Below are 20871 nucleotides of genomic sequence, written 5' to 3' on the forward strand. Positions count from 1 at the left end.
AAACATTTTCTCATATTTTTAAACCTCTCCATCCTTAGGCTAAAACTTAAAAGTGTAGTGAACTATGAAAGGTATGTTGCACCCCATGCATTGCAGAGTAGTGAAAAATCACTTTAACTTCTAATTACCTGCTCGTTGTGTGAAAAAATGCAATCCAAAATGCCAACAGACATACACGCATAATCTCCTTAACATCCATTTGTAGAATATGACAGTCACATTATGCGACAGTATCAGGCATTCTAGTCATACCACTGGCGTCGGAATTACTATTTCCTATAGGGGCTACAAGCACTCACAATCTATTGCAAACAGGTATATACCCTACTACATGGATAGCGTTTGTCAAGCTATCTAAAGGTTATCTTCCTAATAGCAGACAACCAAAGAGACTAATTAATGATATTAAAAGAAGTCCATATGGAAAATTTAGTCATATTGGGATTAGGGTTGGGGGTGGACGTCATATTTCTTAAAGGGCATGCACAGTAATAGCCCAAGCAGAGGTCAAGGAGCCCAAGCAGAAGAGAAGAAGACCACCAAAGATCAGAGGTTAAGATGTCCACCTATGATACTGAACGCCTGGGTTCGAATCCTGGCAAGACCTTCAGAAAAAATTTTCAGCGGAGGTTTTCCCCTCCTAATGCCGTCAGGTATTATGCCATGTAAAACTTCTCTCCAAAGAGGTGCCGCACTGCGGCACTCCGTTCGGACGCGGCTATAAAAAGGAGGCCCCTTATCATTGAGCTTAAACTTGAATCGGACTGCACTCATCGATATGTGAGAAGTTTGCCGCTGTTCCTAAGTGGAATGTTCATGGGCATAATTTGCAATTTTTATACCCTCCACCATAGGATGGGGGTATACTAATTTCGTCATTCTGTTTGTAACACCTCGAAATTTGCGTCTAAGACTCCATAAAGTATGTATGGGTTGCCCAAAAAGTAATTGCGGATTTTTTAAAAGAAAGTAAATGCATTTTTAATAAAACTTAGAATGAACTTTAATCAAATATACTTTTTTTACACTTTTTTTCTAAAGCAAGCTAAAAGTAACAGCTGATAACTGACAGAAGAAAGAATGCAATAACAGAGTCACAAGCTGTGAAAAAATTTGTCAACGCCGACTATATGAAAAATCCGCAATTACTTTTTGGGCAACCCAATACATTCTTGATCGTTATGTCATTTTAAGTCGATCTAGCCATGTACGTCCGCCTGTCCGTCCGTCCATCCGTCTGTCTTTCGAAAGCACGCTAACTTTCGAAGGAGTAAAGCTAGCCACTTGAAATTTTGTACAAATACTTTTTATTAGTGTAGGTCGGTTGGTGTTGTAAATGGCCCAAATCGCTCCATGTTTTTATATAGCTGTAATATAAACCGATCTGGGATCATGACTTCTTGAGCCGCTAGAGGGCACAATTCTTATCCGGTTTGGCTGAAATTTTGCATGACGTGTTTCGTTATGATTTCCAATAACTGTATTAAGAACGGTTCAAATCGGTCCATAACCTGATATAGCTGCCATATAAAACGATCTTGTGCCTTGACTTTTTTGCGCAATTCTTGTCCGATTTGACTGAAATTTTGCAAATTAAATTTTGATGTTTTAGCATCATTTCCAACAACTGTGGTAAGTATGGTTCAAATCGGTTAATGTTTTGATATAGCTGCCATATAAAGCGATCTGGGCTCTTGATATCTTGAGCCGCTAGAGGGCGCAATTCTCATCTAATTTCGCTGAAATTTTGCATGAGGTGTATTTTTATGACTTTCAATGACTGTGCTAAGCATGGCGCAAATCAGTACATAACCTGATATGGCTGCCATATAAACCGATCTGGAATCTTGGCATCTTCAGCTTTTAGAGGGCGCAATTCTTATCCGATTTTACAGTAATTTTTCATGTAGTGTTTTGGTATCACTTCCAACAACTGTGCTAAGTACGATTCAAATCGGTTCAAAATCTGGTATAGCTGCCATATAAACCGATCTTGGATCTTGATTTCTTGAGCCGCTAGAGGGCGCAATTCTCATCTTATTTGGCTGAAATTTTGCATAATCTGGTATAGCTGCCATATAAACCGATCTTGGATCTTGATTTCTTGAGCCGCTAGAGGGCGCAATTCTCATCTTATTTGGCTGAAATTTTGCATTGTTATGACTTCGAATAGCTGTGCTAAGTATGGCGCAAATCAGTACTTAACCTGATATAGATCTGGGATCTTGACTTCTTGAGCCTGTAGAGGGCGCAATTCTCATCCGATTTGGCACAAATTTTGTACAACGGCTTCCCTCATGACCTTCAACATTCGTGTCTAATATGACCTGAATCGATATATATATTTGATACAGCTCCCATATAATCCGATTTCCCAATTTTGGCTTTTGAGCCCCTACAAAGCGCAATTCTTATCCGAATGGACTGGAATACACAAAAACACAATGACTTCTACAATGTTCAGCATTCAATTCATTTATGGTCCGAATCGGACTATAACTGACACAGCTCCAATATCATAACATTTCACATTCAATATTCTTTGTTTGCCTAAAAAGAGATACCGCGCAAAGAACTCGACAAATGCGATCAATGGTGGAGGGTATATAAGATTCGGCCCGGCCGAACTTAGCACGCTCTTACTTGTTGAAGTCAAGATTGGTTTTTGATTTTGACCATGACATGGTTGTTGGAAATCGTGACAGTTTTATCGTATAGGAATTGAACCACCCGGATAGTCAACATGTCGAATGGGGGAGGTGTGTGCAATACCTAAATATACCATTTCGAGGGGTTTAATTTTTTTTGCTTGGAATCCTCTTGACCCTTTTCTGTTTTAAATTTACTAAATATACTTTGCCTTCCAAACTTTGTTAAATCTTGTAATATTTAAGACATCTTGGTACTCAAATCAATACAATTATGCAATAAAAGTTCTTGCGGCGATTAGGCCCCTACTGCACCCTGCTACCAACGCCAATGGTTGGCTTTAAAAAACTTGTCCTCTTTGTCCATCTCATCTGCATCCATTTTCATTAACATATTTTCACATTCTCCTTCCACCGTTTTTTCTCTCCTCTTTTTTTAATTTACAGAAAGGAACTGCTGGAGCAGAAAACTCAATTTAGTGAACAACTGGAAGATGCGCACAAAAATGTGAATCAACTGCAAACGAAAATCAATGAAATGCAAATGAAAATTGAAACCTTAGAACAAGAATTATCCACCAAAACCTGGAACGTTGAAAGTAAGTGCCCCAGCAGCATATGGACGAGAAGCCCATCACCGCCGCCGCTATGGACGGCTGTGAGTGTTTGTGTGCTCTCGTCCATGGATGCCTTACCGTAGAGGTGGAACAAGCTAAAACTTAACACAATTTCGTCCAATGCATTAGGATTACAGGGAGAATTAAAGGCAGCTCAACGCGATGATGAATATGTCCGCCAAAAACTGAAAGTGGTCGAGGATGAAAAAACAAATCTACGCCATCGCTATAGCGAATGTGAAGATGAGTTGAAAATGAAATATGGTTTGTAGACCGGTTAAATGGCCGTTGTGCCCTGTAATTTGTTTCACTTTAGCAGATTTTTGGGGTGTAATTGTTTTTTCTTCTACTTTTTTGTGGCATTTTTTTATACAGATGAACTCGAAGTCCAGTACAATGAATTGCAAGAGAAATACAATCAAACTCAAGCATTGGCCCGCAACTTGCAAACACAATTGGCTCAGGCCCAAACGGAAGCAGAGGAATGGCGCGAACAAGTCGATAAAATACGAACATCGCTGGAGGAACAGATATCTCTATTGAAGAGCGCTCTGGAAAATTCGGAAAATGAACGCAAAATATGTCAGGATAAATGGCAGCGAGAATTCGAAATGCTACGGACTCAGAATATGGGTAAGAAAAGTTTTAGTTTAAATTTTTTTTTGTAGCCGTTGAGTGAAGCGAACGAGTTTTTATTTCGCTCCTCAAAAAAAAAATATATATATATATATTCGTATCTCGGAATAGGTACTACCTATTACGAAAAAATTTTAAAGCCTTTTGGAGTAGGACTCAACATCTGCGGTGGTGGCATCAGATCGCAGCATGTTGTCCTCCCCTCCTATAGGTGTGGGTGCCTTGGCTCCTGTAGTCGAGAGTAATGCTTCAAGCGCACATCTAGTCGTCAGACTAATAAATGAGGAAGAGACGGATAAACCAGAGGGATGCACGGTTCGTCCCCAGCCGTGGAGTTTCTGACTCGGATTCAGACAACGACTGTGCTAATGAAGCAGTCATCACAGCCGAATCAAGAGATGAGGACATCGGGATGACAGCAGAAGTTAGCGATGACTTTGCTAAGCTCAGAGCAGACCGAGAAAGCGATCCGGTGCACGACGAAGGAGACAGAGGAGTATGTACCGGCAGCGTAATCGGGCAAAAATGCAGGATGCTCGAAGGGATAGAACTGACATTCCAAGCGCTTCTACGGAAGCTGGAAAAAGAATCAGATCTCCCGAAGAGCATAACACTGCTAAAATACTGAAGAAGAAAAAGAGCTCCCCGCTTTCAAGTAATCTGGGAAAACCAAGCCAGACATCCCGCAATGGAGACTCCAGACTGTGTCCTGCGGAGGTAAACACAGTTGGAACAGGAATGAAAGAAGCGCGCACGGCCCCTGAGTCTTCATTGAGGACTGTAACTTCCAAACTGCGGCCACAGCCATCAAGGAAGGGGAAGATGGTTGCTGAGAATGGTAAGGAGCCGTCCTCTACGCCAGAGGGCAAGGAAGTACAACAGAAAGACGAAACAGGAACGAAGGAAGCGCGCATGGCCCCTGAGTCTTCATGGAGGACTGTGACTTGCAGTAGGAGGCCATAGCCATCACGGAAGGGGAAGATGGTCGCTGAGAATGGTAAGGAGCCGCCCTCTTACGCCAGAGTGGCAAGGAAGCACAACAGAGATGAGTTGACTTATGCAGTCATCAATATCGGCTGTGCATCCGGTAGGATTCCACCAGATTATCGGTCCCAAGTGGAGCATCTGGTTAACGATCTGATTTTTGAACATGTGTGGAACTCTGTAGAGGATCCACCCATACAAATGATGAGCTGCGAGTTTAGAGGGGACATTTTTACGCTGCGTTTTGCGTCGGTGGTATGCATTGATACCGTCAAACAGCTCGTCAGAGGTATTGACGCTCCCTGGGAGGGCGCAAAGCTCGACCTTGTGAGAAAGGTGGATATACCCCAGCTCACAAAGGCTTCGGTCTTCATCAAGGGATAGGGCAGTAAATTAGCGACGAAACGCATGTTGGGATTCTTGGGCAGGCAAAACGAAGGTTTGGTCGCAGAGAAGTGGGGGGTCTTCCACAGGGAATAGAAGAAGGAAGGAACTCTCTTTGTGGTTGGCATTGATCAAGCTGTCTCTTTCAAGATTGGGAAGACTAAGATAGGCAGAAATTTTCATTCTGCGACACCAGGCCGTGCAGTGGCAGGTGACTCAACACCGCCCAACAAACAGCGGGCCGACAACAAGACAATCACGGCATCTCTCAATATTGGAAAGACTAGGAGAAGCCATGATCCTAATACTAAAATACCAGGCAGTGCAGTGGCGAGAGGCCCAACACAATCTAACAAACAGAAACCCGACGACGGACCAATCACCGACTTAAAGATTCGGAATACTGGGATAGGTAAAGATCCTAATATTGAAACATTAGGCAGCGCAGTTACAGGAGACTCAATGCAACCCAACGAACAGGGAGCCGATGATGGTACCATCACCGACTCCCAAGAAGCCCATTTACTTAAGGTTTGGAAGGCTAAGATAGGCAAAGATCCTAGTATTGAAACACCGGGCATAAAGGGGAATGGAAATCCAATAAAGTTTAACGAACAGGGACCAGACGATTGGAACCATTACCGACTTTATAAAGAGTCGGAAGACTAGACTATGCAATGAACATAAAACGATGACATCAGGCAGTGCAGTAAAAAGAAAGTCAATGCAGTCTAAAGAACAGGGAGCAGACTTTGAGATCATCACCTACTCCTAAGAGGCCCTTTTACTGGAGGACCAACGATTAAAGTAATCCAGATAAACCTCCACCGGAGCGAGACTGCTGCACACGCACTGATGGAGAAAATCAGCAATGGCAAGATTCATATTTCCCTCATTCAGGAGCCATGGATGACCTGGAACAAAGTTTTTGGACTAAACCATATCAACTAAAAATTATTCTATGCTAACACTGGTACTCGACCAAGGACCTGCGTTATTTGTCATAATAATTTGACTTATATATTTTACCCGTAATTGTCAACGTCGGATGCAACAATGGTGAGACAGGGAGACGGTGGAGCATACCTGGCTTCACTTTATCTGCCTTTCGACACTCCGACACCGCCACCCACGTCAGAGCTGCAACGGCTGGTGAAGAAAAAACAGATAGCGAACGAGGTACTTATAGGGTGCGATGCGAACTCTCACCACATTACGTGGGGTAATACCAACACTAATAAGCGGGACCAAGCCCTGGCAGAGTTCTCAAGTACTAATGACCTTATAACACTTAATATTGGTAACACCGCCACCTTTGTTAATAGGATTAGGGAAAGTTTAATCGATGAGGTTCAGGATTAGAGGGTCTCCATGGAACACTCTTCTCTGACCATCGCTACATTAGATTAAGAATAGCACGGCCGGCGCCGAATCCGATAAGCTTCCGGAATAAGTTTTAAACCAACTGTACAAAACTCAGAAGGCTACTCAGAAGAAGACTTGGGCAAGATAATTTAGATTGTCCAAGCATAGAAGAGATTGACGAAAATGTCAACAGAACTACGACTGCACTGGTGGGGTCCTTCGAAGATAGTTATACTCTTCGGGAAAGGAAATCAGCCCAAGAAAAACCCTGGATGACCGGGGAGATTCGCAATATTGGGGATGAGGTCAGCAGACTTTTTAACAAAGCACGTTGTAAAAAATCGGAAGTTTATTGGGATGCGTATTACACACAGCTCGAAATGGGGCCTGAATCCGAGGATAGACCACTAGCTCTACAGGAGGAGCGTAATTACAAGGAGCGTAATTACACCAATACTTACTTACGCCTCAGTAGATTGGTGGACTACTATGTAGAAAAAGTGCAACATTAGGACCATACAACAGGTTCAGAGAACATGTTCTATTGGCATAGGTGGAGCGATGAGGACCACGCCCACCAGGGCACTGGAGAATATTCTAAATATCCGACCCATTGATATACAGATTAAGTGTGAGGCAGCCTTTGCGTCTATAAGACTTAAGGCGATGGGAGAATGGATTGACCATCGGATCAGCTCATACCATCGCGATATAATCGAGTCGACGATAGGAAACCTGTAAGGAAGGGAAGAGGTTTCCAATTGGATACCTGAGATGAACCTTGAGGTCGAGTGCGAGGCACTGCTGCCGCCACAGTCTTAGATTGACGGAACCCTGGTATTGCCATCTGGAAGATCATGTTACACGGATGGATCAAAGCTAGAGGACAGAGTAGGCCTGGGGGTTTACATTGAGAACCCTGTGACTGAGATCTGTTTTAGACTGCTTGATCTTAATTTGGTTCTGCAGGCGAGATCCGGGCGATCAAGGTACTAACTCGAGGACGTCGAGTGTGAACATCTTTACGGACAGTTAAATTGCCATAAGGGCAATAACAACCTGGACGGTAAGGTCACGAGCAGTCTTGCAGTGAAAGAAGGAGATTAAGGCCTTCTCTGAGGATGGCAAAATCCGCATCGTTTGGGTGCCGGGCCATAACGGAGTAAGGGAGAATGAAGGGGCAGATGATTTGACGGTAAAGGCCAGAGGACAGTTAATAAACTTGGTTAACCCGAAGCCTTTCGGGTCGACGCAGTCCGATTTGAGGGAATAGGCGACGAATGCGCATGCAACACCATGGAACAGCAAATCCTATGGGGGATTTTCGTGACCGTGAGAAGACGAGGCTATTACTAATAGTAACAAGTAAAAAGGCGTTAAGTTCGGCCGGGCCGAACTTTGGATACCCACCACCTCGGGTATATATGTAAACCACCTTTCATCAAAATTCGGTGAAAATTTCATACCTTATACTCATATACCTTATACCGATCTGAACTATATACGACACTGATGTCGAACATAAGTCACTGTGTCAAGTTTCAGTAAAATCGGACAATAAATGCCTCTTTTATGGGCCCTAAACCTTAAATCCAGAGATCGGTCTATATGGCAGCTATATGCAAATCTGACCGATCTGGGCAATATTGAAGAAGGACGTCGAAGAGCCTAACCAAACTCACTGTGTCAAATTTCAGCGACATCGGACAATAAATGCGTCTTTTATGGCCCCAAAACCTAAAACCTTGATATCGGTCTATATGGCAGCTATATCCAAATCGGAACCGATCTGGGCCAATTTGACGAAGGATGTCGACAGGCCTTACACAATTCACTGTCCCGAATTTCATCAAAATCGGATAATAAATGTGGCTTTTGTGGGCCTAAGACCCTTAACCGGAGGATCGGTCTATATGGCAGGTATATCCAAATCTGAACCAATCTGGGCCAATTTAAAGAAGGAAGTCAAAGGGCCTAAGACAACTCACTGTCCCAAATTTCAGCGATATCGGATAATAAATGTGGCTTTTATGGGCCTTAGACCATAAATCTGAGGATCGGTCTATATGGCAGCTATATCCAAATCTAGACCGATCTGAGCCAAATTGACGAGAAATGTCGAAAGGCCTATTACAACTCACTGCCCCAAATTTCAATAAAATCGGATAATAAATGTGGCTTTTATGGGCCTAAGACCATAAATCGGCGGATCGGTGTATATGGGGGCTATATCAAGATATAGTCCGATATAGCCCATCTTCGATCTTAACCTGCTTATGGACAAAAAAAGAATCTGTGCAAAATTTCAGCTCAATACCTCTAGTTTTAAAGACTGCGTGATTTCAACAGACAGACGGAAAGACGGACGGACATGTCTAGATCGTCTTAGATTTTTACGCTGATCAAGAATATATATACTTTATAGGGTCGGAAATGGATATTTCGATGTGTTGCAAACGGAATGACAAAATGAATATACCCCCATCCTTCGGTGGTGGGTATAAAAAGTAAGAAGGAGGTCAATATAGCTCTTTGTAACATGACGGGATACATAGGACTACGAGCTCACTTATATAAAATCGGTGCGGCAAGTGATAGCATGTGTAGGGTATGCGGGGAAGATGGATACCAAATACATACTCTTCGACCAAATACCTTTCATTTAAGTTCATATCCCATCCCATTCCACCCTGTACCTTAGGATGGTGGTATATGAATTTCGTCATTCCGTTTGTAACTTAGAGAAATATTAATCTGTGATTCAATATTGTGTATATATATTCTTCGTCATCTGAACATTTGAAGTCGATTTAGCAACGTCCGTCCGTTCATATGTCTGTTTATCGAAAGCGCGTTAAAGCTAGGCGCTAACATTTTTTCACAAATTCTTCGAATTAGTGTAGGTCGGCTGGGATTGTAAATGGCTCAAATCGTCAGGATTCGAACCCAGGTATTCAGTGTCATGGTCGAACATGCTATCCTTTTGCGCTATGGTGGCCTCCTACGTTTTGATATAACTGTCAAATACCGATTAGGTGTTTTGTTATGACTTTTAAGTTGCGTTTTTGAGTCGGAGTTTTGAGCGCTTGCCGGACTCCGATCCACTCTCCGACTCCGGCTCTATACTCCGACTTGGACCCGACTCCGACTTAGACCCGTGGTCGGAGTCAAGCGTTAGACTCCTCATCCCTGTTAACCACTGAGCCAAATATGGTTCAAATCGGTCTGATTTCCCGGTTTAACTTCTAGAGCCTCAAGTGGGCGCATGCTTATCCAGGTAGCAGGTGGCCTTTTTTATGACTTTAATCACTGTGCACTATTATGAGCCTCTAGAGGACGCATTTGTTATTCCATTTGCCTGAAATTTTGAAGGTGGTATTTTTAAGACTTCTTATAGCCATACCAAGGAAGGACCACATAGGTCGACAACTTGATATAGCTCCTATATATTTGAAAAAGTCACTCAGTGTACTCCCTTTCTCTTCTTTACAGATCGTGAAGAATCCATTATGACCGACTGTGAATGGCAGCTGCGCGAAACACAAAAACAATGCAAAGAACGCATTGAAAGAGTCGAAGAGGCCCGCAAGGAAGCCGTGGCAAATGTGGACCTTCTTGAAAATGAATTGGAAGCGTTGAGCAGAGAAATCGACGACATGAAGATCTATCAGTCTCAAGTGAATTCATTGCGTGGCGTTGTCAATGAACAGGCCAACTCCATTGAAACCCTGATGGCTCAAATTGAATCACTGAAGCAGGAACTGGCAACGGCCAACGAAAATCTCGAGGAGCAAATTGAAGCTGTAACGAAAATTAAATACCATTGTGATAATGCTATCTATGATAAAGAACGTGAAACGATTAATCGTATCGATGAAGTACGCAACGAAGCTGCCGCCTTTTGGGAGGACAAACTTTATACGGAGATGACAAGACTGAAGAATGAACTTGAATCTGTTTACGTGGAGGAGCGTCGCGATGCCTTGGATAAATTGCAAATGGAACATGTGGAAGAGCTGAAGGCTCTGACGAATCGCTACACCTACAACGAGGAAGAGTTGCGCGCCGAATTGACCGAAACGCAGGAAAGTCTAGAGCGCAAGTCCCAGGAATTCCTAGAGCTGAGAGAAAAATCCGATACTGCATTGCTGCAGACGCGCATGCATTTGGATCGGGCAGATCGAGAATTCCAAAAGGCCATGTGCCAGGAGGAGGAGCGACGCGAAGCTTTGGAGCTTAAATTGCGTAAGGATTTCGAGGAAGAAAAACTGGAAATGGAAGAAAAATTTCGCGAACGTTTGGGTCAAGTGAAGGAAGAGTTTGCGCGAGAACTGCAAATAAATACCCAAGAGCTGACAAAGGAGCATAGAAAAGAAGTGCAAAAAATCCAGGCCAAACTAACTGCCGAGAAAGATCAAGCCCTACAGGAGCTGGCCGAGAGACATAGGCTGCAAATGGTCGATGTCGAAGAACGAATAAAAGATGTCGAGTTACGTTACAAGCGCGATCTGAAAGATCTGAAGGCGGCGTACGACGCCGAAAAGCTGGCCCTCGACAAACGTGATATCAGCAATGCCAACGAAATCGAACAGCTGCATCGAAAGTGTCGCTGTCTCACCAACCTCTTCGAAGAGATGCGTATGCGCTATGAACGCCGTGATCCTCGTCCAGAGGATCTACGCGAAATTGCCGAGCTGCGGGAGCGCTGTGAATCTCAGGAGCGTGACATGTATCTGCTTACCGATCGTCTATGCGAATTGCAAACGCAAATGGATCAAATGCAGCAGAACCAAGTCAACAACAACACCACCAAGAAGGCAAAACAAATTAAAAAGCCCCCTCCGAAAACCATACCCACAAATTGCGATGTTATCTACGAAGAAAATGAGGAACGCGAATCGCCGCCACCCACTCCAAATTCATATGCGCCAGACACCATCAATGAAGAGGATGACGCCGATGACATCAATCGCACAGACGACAGCAAAAACCAGAAGATTGTGGATTTTTCAAAGAGCAAGTCCAAATTGATCACCAACAACCAGCAGGATGACAGCCACATGATTACCGCCATGTAACGCCATGACGGAAGTGGGCGAAAAGATAAATGATGCTGCGCTTATTGCTAATAGTCGCATAAGTCAGCTGTCGACCCTCTGGTTGGCCGATTGGTGAACCTCCACATTCATCAACATGCTCGATGGATGTCTTGTAAACTATCATCAGATGCATCTCCATAATTATTTAGTATGGGGGGGAGATGTGTAACCGAGAGTCGCCTTGAAGGCGATCTTGTCCTCCTCCTCCTCCACCTCACCTATAGTTGCATCGAAATGTTCTTTCTTTATGTAAAATATTTCAATAATTTTTGTACGATTTCCTACATAAGCACGTGCTCTTTATTTCTAAATCATGTATTATTTATAATTATAATTATTATCATTTAATCTTTTTATTATGTTTGTATATCTTAAGCTAATCATTATACCTACGTACATATATCAAAAACGATTCTTATCTAAAAATTTCGCCTAATTCGTTGACTAGTTTTAGTTGGGACACCAAACGATTTGAACAAAAAAATTCTAAATTTTATTTGTTGCCAAATTATTCCCGAACAAAAATATACTTTTTGTATTTACACAAGCAAAGCCAAAAACAAAATAAACTACAACAAAAAACCGAAGAAACTCATCAAATTCTTTTTATGTAATTTTGGAGGATTGTACTACGGACAGAAATGGAATTTCCTATTTGCCTATTATTTATATGGTTATAGGATACAATAATGGTTACTACGTACATTGTGGTTACAGGTTACCAAACGAATATTCGCCTACTTACTACATGCCGGGAAATGACATAGGAAATGCTCCAAACCATTTGCCCAGCTTTCGCGGCTAACAGACACCGGTACTTAAGTGGAGACATGAACCAACCTAAGAAAGTGTTATAGAAAGCAATTAAGGATTTCGTAAGTAGCACGGAATTCCTAAATAAGATTCTCTTTTTCGATGTTACTTTTTAGTATTTAGAGGGCACAACAAGTCGATTACTGGCTCAGGTGTATATCTATAGTGATATGGCTCTGACTCTTTTTGACTTTTTTCAACCTAACCTTACCTATTACATGCTTCCTTTTTATAACCTCCACCTTGAGAAGGGGGTATACTAGCTTCGTCATTCTGTTTGTACCTACTCGAAATATTCGTCTGAGACCCCATAAAGTACATATATTCTTGATCGTAGTGACATTTTATGTCGATCTAGCCATGTCCGTCCGTCTGTCTGTCGAAACCACGCTAACTTTCGAAGGAGTAAAGCAAGCCGCTTGAAATTTTGCACAAATACTTCCTATTAGTGTAGATCGGTTCGGATTATAAATGGGTCATATCGGTTCATGTTTTAACATAGCTGCCATATAAACCGATCTAGGGTCTTGACTTCTTGAGCCTCTAGGAGGCGCAATTCTTATCCGGTTTGAATCAAATTTTGCATGGCGTTTTTCACTATGACTCCCAACAACTTTGCTAAGTATGGTTCAAATCGGTTCATAACCTGATATAGCTGCCATATAAACCGATCTTGGGCCTTGGCCTCTTGAGGGCGCAATTCTTATCCGACTGGAATGAACTTTTGCATGACGTGTTTTGTTACGATATCCAACAACGGTGTCAAGTATGGTTCAAATCGGTTTATAACCTGATATAGCTGCCATATAAACCGATCTTGGGTCTTGACTTCTTCAGCCTCTAAAGTGTGCAATTCTTATTCGATTGGAATCAAATTTTGCATGGCGTTTTTCACTATGACTCCCAACAACTTTGCTAAGTATTATTCAAATCGGTTCATAAACTTATATAGCTGCCATATAAACCGATCTTGAGTCTTGAACTATTGAGCCTCTAGAGGGCGCAATTCTTATCCGACTGGAATGAACTTTTGCATGACGTGTTTTGTTACGATATCCAACAACGGTGTCAAGTATGGTTCAAATCGGTCCATAACCTGATATAGCTGACATATAAACCGATCTTGGGTCTTGACTTCTTGAGCCTCTAGAGGGCGCAATTCTTATTCGATTGAAACTAAATTTTGCATGGCGTGTTTTGTTATGATATCCAACAACTGTGTCAAGTATGGTTCAAATCGGTCCATAACCTGATATAGCTGCCATATAAACCGATCTTGGGTCTTGACTTCTTGAGCCTCTAGAGGTCGCAATTATTATCCGATTTGCCTGAAATTTTGTACTACGGATCCTCTTATGACCATCAGCATACGTGTTTATTATGGTCTGAATCGGTCTATAGCCTGATACAGCTCCCATATAAATCGATCTCTCTATTTTACTTCCACCGCCAATCTCGTCACACACATCACCGACAGGCTGAATCTAGTACCGGAGTCGATTCCGGCCTTCATCCCCACGACCCTCTTCTAACAAGAGATCACTAGCACCGAAGTCGTCATTCCGTGTCTTCCCTATAAACTTGCGATTATGTCTGAAAAAATTCCGTAAACCATTCCTTATTACGTATGGTACGTATGGACTGCCATTATGTGACGACACTATTCTGGTCAGGTTTAGGTTATGTTTAAGTGGCAGTATGCCATAAGACTCACTTAAACGTTTTCGTACATTGTGACGTATGGACTGCGATTATGTGACGACACTATTCTGTTACGGTTTAGGTTATGTTTAAGTGGCAGTATGCCATAAGACTCACTTAGACGTTTTCGTACATTGTGATCAGCGTTTGGTAGATAGAATAAAATTATACCCTACAACTTCATTTATTTTGTAAAGATTTCAGCAGATTCCATGGTGGTGGGTTCCCATGATTCGGCCCGGCCAATAATACCGACCCGGTATTATCTTTTTGGCAACACTGGTTTAAAAAGCCCACGCACGTTTCGTGTTTTGTTTCACTATCAAACATCTTCTTCATCTTCAATTTTCATTCTGCGTCATCAGGCCGTGCAGTGGCAGGTGACTCAACACCGCCCAACAAACAGGGGGCCGACAACGAGACAATCACGGCATCTCTTAATATTGGAAAGACTAGGAGATGCAATGATTCTAATACTAAAATATCAGGCAGTGCAGTGGCGGGAGACCCAACACGGCCTAACAAACAGTACAGGGTATGGAAAACCAATAAAGCTTAACGAACAGGGCCCCGACGATGGAACCATTACCGACTTTATAAAAAGTGGGAAGACTAGACGAACCTAATGAACCTAAAACGATGACATCAGGAAGTGCAGTGACATGAAAGTCAATGCAGACTAAAGAACAGGGAGGAGACGATGAGATCATCACCTACTCCCAAGATGCCCATTTACTGGAGGACCAATGATTGAGGTAATACAGATAAACCTCCACCGGAGCGAGACTGCTACACATGCTCTGATGGAGAAAATCAGCAAGGGCAAGTTTCATATTGCCTTAATTCAGAAGCCATGGACGACCCGGAAAAAAAGTCTTTGTACTGAACCATATCAACTACCAATTATTCTATACTAACACTGGTACTCGACCGAGGACCTGCATTATTGGTCATAAAAATTTTAATTATTTATATATTTTCCCCAGATTTATCAACGTCGGATGCAACAGTGGTGAGACAGGGATACGGTGGAGCATACCTGGCATCACTTTATCTGCCTTTCGACTCTCCGACACCGCCACCCACATCGGAGCTACAACGGCTGGTGAGGAAAGCAAAACTGACAGGAAACAAGGTACCAATAGGGTGCGATGCGAACTCTCACCACATTTCGTGGGATAGTACCAACACTAATAAGCGGGGCCAAGCCCTGGCAGAGTTCTTGAATACTAAAGACCTAATAACACATAATATTGGTAACACCGCTTCCTTTGTTAATAGGATTAGGGAGGAGGTATTAGATGTGACGATATGTTCCGAAAATTTGATCGATGAGGTTCAGGATTGGAGGGTCTCCATGGAACACTCTTTCTCTGAGCATCGCTATATTAGGTTTAGAATAGCACGGCCAGTGCCAAATCCGATAAGTTTCCGGAATAAGTTGAAAACCAACTGGGCAAAATTCGGAAGGCTACACAGAAGAAGACTTGGGCAAGATAATTTAGATTGTCCAAGCATAGAAGAGATTGACGAAAATGTCAACAGGATTACGACTGCACTGGTGGTATTCTTCGAAAATAGTTGTCCTCTTCGGGAAAGGAAAACAGCCCAAGAAAAACCCTGGATGACCGGGGAGATTGGCAATATTGGGAAAGAGGTCAGCAGACTTTTAACAGAGCACGTCGCAAAAAAGCGGAAGTCAATTGGGATGTGTATTACGCACGGCTCAAGGAATACAATAAGATTACCAGAGCGGCAAAACGTGCCTCCTGGAAGCTTTTCTGTGAACAGGCCGATAGCGTTAATGACGCCGCCAAGGTAAAAAAAGTTTCTCTCAAAAACCCATGTTCAAACTGAAACTTTAGTAGACGGGACATGGGAGTGAGAGCAGAGACAACGGAGGACGTGTTGAGGCTTTTGCTGAAACCCCATTTTCGACAGGATACGAAGGGACTCACGGAGACACCGGAATCTTGGAATAATGACGTTGATCGAAGGTTTATTATAACGGAATTTATGGTGAAGGCATCCTTGAGGAGCTTCAAACCATTTAAGTTACCCGAATCTGATGGAATATTTTCTACATCTGGCGCCTCGTCTGGCCAAAATTTTCACAGTGTGCCTAGGACTTTCATATACTCCGGAAGCCTGGCAGGAGGCGAGGGTGGCGTTTATATCCAAGCCCGGCAAGGCAAGTTATGTGACACCAAAGGCCTACATACCCATAAGCCGTACGTCCTTTCTACTCGAAACCATGGAACGTATTGTGGACACCATGATAAAGAGTAGGACATCCAGCGAACTGCTCAAATACAAACAGCATGCCTATGTCAAGGGAAGGTCGGTGGAAACTGCCCTGCATGAGGTTGTGCACAAAATAGAAGATTCGTTCGATGCCAAAACGTACACAATGGCGGTATGCTTTGACATCGAGGGGGCTTTTAACAATATGCAGAGCGACACACTGATCCAATCCTTAGAACAGTACCCGGTGGACCCGGTCCTTAAAGACTGGATAAACCATATGCTAAGGAACAGGTGGATAAATTGTGTGTCCCATGGCATAAATATAAGGGGGAATGTGGCACAGGGGGGCATTTTATCGCCACTCCTATAGATGAACAGCATAAATGACCTATTACGGATGCTGACTGAGGAGGGATTTGAACCCGTTAGCTATGCAGACGATGTTATAATAGTTCAAAGGGGTAAGGATCCGAATGAGCTATGCAGAAGGGCTAGACCCAGAGGTCTCAATGTTAATCCAGAGAAGACTGAAATATGCCTGTTCACGAGGAAGACGAAGGTGGGTCAATTTAACGCACCACGTTTCTTCAATAAAACGATTTCGATATCTGACAAGGTCAAATACTTTGGAGTGATCTTGGATAAGAAACTTAATTGAAAGTGTCACATTCAGGAGCGTACTGAGAAGGCTCACAGAAGTTGGACACTATGTAGGAGGGCCGCAGTCTCGAAATGGGGCCTGAATCCGGTGATAGTCCACTGGCTCTACAGTAATTAGTACAACGTAATGATAATACATCTACAAATTGTATGCGACTATTATGTGTTTTGCTCTAAATTTTGACATAATTTACTTCAAGAATGAAATAATGACCAATGTTTCTGAATAAACAAAGTTGGAAAAATTTTTACGAAAATTTAAAATTTAGACAACATTTTCCTATTTGTCATAAACAGCGACTTGTTCCAATCGATCCATAGCATCTTGCTTTTGCTGCTATAAAAACTAGCAATCACATTTGATTTAAATATCACAATAATGTCTTCGCTATAGCTCTAATACAAATTCAGCTCAAAATAGTACGACAAGGTACAATTTGTGTAACATCTCCAACGTTTGCATAATGGTGTTTCATCATGTAGATTGCTTGAAAGGGATTTGAATGAAATTTGTCAAATTTCACATTCCGAAATGTTGACAGTAACATGTCAGCTGAATTGAATCACTCAACCATGTCGTGTGCACCTTACACTTTGCAATGTTAAAGGAGCCCTGTGAACATTGAATATGTACCAATATTCTTCATTAGAAGATATTTTGTTCGCTCAAATAGAGACTGCAAATTAAAATATGGACTGCAATGGCCTTTAAACAAAATAACTATGGATACAGTTTTATACCTCACAGAGAGTCTAGAACTCCACTTTGGTAATTTTTGGTCCAATGTGATACCACATTTAGACATAAGGAAGCCTCTGATGGGAATCGATCACTATCACTATCCCACACGCAAACCAAGCTCGCTATCAACTATGCTGAAACGATATAAATGTGAATTTTGTGACAGAGAGACACTTTTACACACACCTTTCCATGGTTCATATTTTATGCTTAGATGTTTCGACTTTGAAAAGATTTCCATATTCGGTGCTCACCACTTACATTTTCATCGTTATTCTAGAGTCTCAGTGAAAATATTTTTTCAAAGAATATTTGGCTTTTAGCTTTCGCAACACTTTCATATGCATATGAGAACAAATTGATTTAGAGTGTAGATACAAATGAGTTGACCATTAGGTGAGCGAACAACTACACCATTTCTCTCCCACAATGTTGATGTATATATATTAGACTGTCCCACGTTATAAAGGAGAACATTTTTTGCAAATAGCGAAACACATACCCTATAAACCTTTTGATTCCAAAAAGCAAAATATGAAGCATTATTGTTATCAGTTAACAAACGTAGTTCGCGTACCAAAAAAATAGAAAAATTTACAACTTAATCTGTTGATCGATGCGACAAAACATATTCTACACATGTTGTTGCTCTATATCTTTAATGCAGGCTGTGAGATGCAGGGTGTCAAAGTTAAATATTGTCCACTTCTCCAGGCTTCTCTGGACTGTCACTTTTGTATGATTTAGGACCCTGAAGAAGAAGAAAATACAGCTTTTACGAGCCAAACATCCTATATCGGGAGATCGGCCTATATGGAGCCTATATCAGGATATAGTCCAATATAGCTATCTTTGAACTTAACATGTATAGGCAAAAAAATAGTCTGTGCAAAATTTCGGCACAATATTTTAATTTTTAAAGACTGTAGCGTGATTTGAGCAGACCCACTGACGGACATCTGTAGATCGTCTTAGATTTTTACGACGACCAAGAATATACGTTAGACTGTTCGACGCTACAAGGGAGAACAGATTTTTTGCGAAAAGGGAAACGATTTTTTTTGCCGTTTGTCCCAATAGGCAAACTACCCAATATTATGACGGTCGGTTAAAGATAGGCCGTTGACATGACGTCAAAATTGAACGTAGTGATCTCTAAGGAATCCAGTTGAGTACTTTCGGTCCGAGCTCAAAATTGCCAAATCAAGGAAACTTCATGTCGCATTTATTACAAAAACACATACTGCACCCTACACCACTGCTGTGACTGTGATAGTCAAAAAAATCAAGTAAAAGCGTGCTAAGTTCGGCAGGGCCGAATCTTATGGAGCGAATCCACCATGGAGCGCATTTGTCGAGTTCTTTCCCGGTATCTCTTTTTAGACAAACAAAGAATAAAAGAAAAGAACTGCTATGCTCATTGAATTGAGTGTTGGGGACCACAGTAGAAGTCTTTGTATAAAATTTCAGCTAAATCGAATAAGAATTGCGCCCTTTGAGGGCTTAAGAAGTAAAACAGAGAAATAGATTTATATGGGAGCTGTATTGGGCTATAAACCGATTCAGACCATAATAAACACGTATATTGATAGTCATGAGAGGATCCGTCGTACAAAATTTCAGGCAAATAGAATAATAAATGCGACCTCTAGAGGCTCAAGAAGTCAAGATCCCAGATCGGTTTATATGGCAGCTATATCAGGTTATGAACCGATTTGAACCATACTTGACACTGTTGTTGGATATCATAACAAAACACGTCGTGCAAAATTTCATTCAAATCGGATAAGAATTTCGCACTCTAGAGGCTCAAGAAGTCAAGACCCAAGATCGGTTTATATGGCAGCTATATCAAAACATGGACCGATATGGCCTACCTACACTAATAAGAAGTATATGTGTAAAATTTCAAGCGGCTATTTTTACTCTTTTGAAAGTTGGCGTGCTTTCGACACACAGACGGACGGACGGACGGACAGACGGACGGACAGACGGACGGACAGACGGACGGACAGACGGACGGACAGACGGACGGACAGACTGACGGACGGACGGACAGACGTACATAGCTAGATCGACATAAAATGTGTTGACGATCAAGAATATATATACTTTATGGGGTCTCCGACTAATATTTCTAGTAGTTACAGACAGAATGACGAAATTAGTATACCCCCCATCCTATGGTGGAGGGTATAACAAGTAAAAGCGTGCTAAGTTTGGCAGGGCCGAATCTTGTGTACCCTCCACCATTGATCCCATTTGTATCTTTTTTTTAGACAAACAAAAGGTAAAAACAAGTAAAAGCGTGCTAAGTTCGGCCGGGCCGAATCTTATATACCCTCCACCATGGATCGCATTTGTTGAGTCTTTTCCCGGCATCTCTTCTTAGGCAAAAAAAATGGATATAAGAAATGATTTGCTCTGCTATTAGCGCGATATCAAGATATGGTCCAGTTTGGACCACAATTAAATTATATGTTGGAGACCTGTGTAAAATGTCAGCCAATTCGAATAAGAATTGCGCCCTTTGTGGGCTAAGAAGTAAAATAGAGAGATCGATTTCTATGGGAGCTGTATCGGCCTATAGACCAATTCAGACCATAATAAACACGTATGTTAATGGTCATGAGAGAATCCGTCGTACAAAATTTCAGGCAAATCGGATAAGAATTGCGCCCTCTAGAAGCTCAAGAAGCCAAGACCCAGCTATATAAGGTTATGGACCGATTTGAACTATACTTGGCACAATTGTTGGATATAATAACAAAACACGTCGTGCAAAATTTCATTCCAATCGGATAAGAATTGCGCACTCTAGAGGCTCAAGAAGTCAAGCCCCAAGATCGGTTTATATGGCAGCTATATCAGGTTATGAACCGAATCGAGCCATACTTGGCACAGTTGTTGGATATCATAACAAAACACGTCGTGCAAAATTTCATTCCAATCGGATAAGAATTGCGCACTCTAGA

The 20871-nt window shown here is 42.1% G+C and overlaps 1 protein-coding gene across 1 annotated transcript in view; it reads left to right on the plus strand.

The window, feature by feature from the left end:
* The window catches only part of LOC106094566 (uncharacterized), a 50886-nt gene extending 38562 nt beyond the window's left edge, over positions 1-12324 (plus strand). The window contains exons 2-5 of the mRNA XM_013261788.2: positions 3096-3247; positions 3395-3529; positions 3641-3898; positions 10127-12324. Coding sequence (XP_013117242.2) covers positions 3096-3247; positions 3395-3529; positions 3641-3898; positions 10127-11712 — 2131 coding nt within the window. The 3' untranslated portion in view covers positions 11713-12324. The remainder of the gene's footprint in view (positions 1-3095; positions 3248-3394; positions 3530-3640; positions 3899-10126) is intronic.
* The last annotated feature ends 8547 nt before the right edge of the window (positions 12325-20871 follow it).

This window comes from Stomoxys calcitrans, chromosome 2, assembly GCF_963082655.1.
Source record: "Stomoxys calcitrans chromosome 2, idStoCalc2.1, whole genome shotgun sequence".
Lineage (NCBI taxonomy): Eukaryota > Metazoa > Arthropoda > Insecta > Diptera > Muscidae > Stomoxys > Stomoxys calcitrans.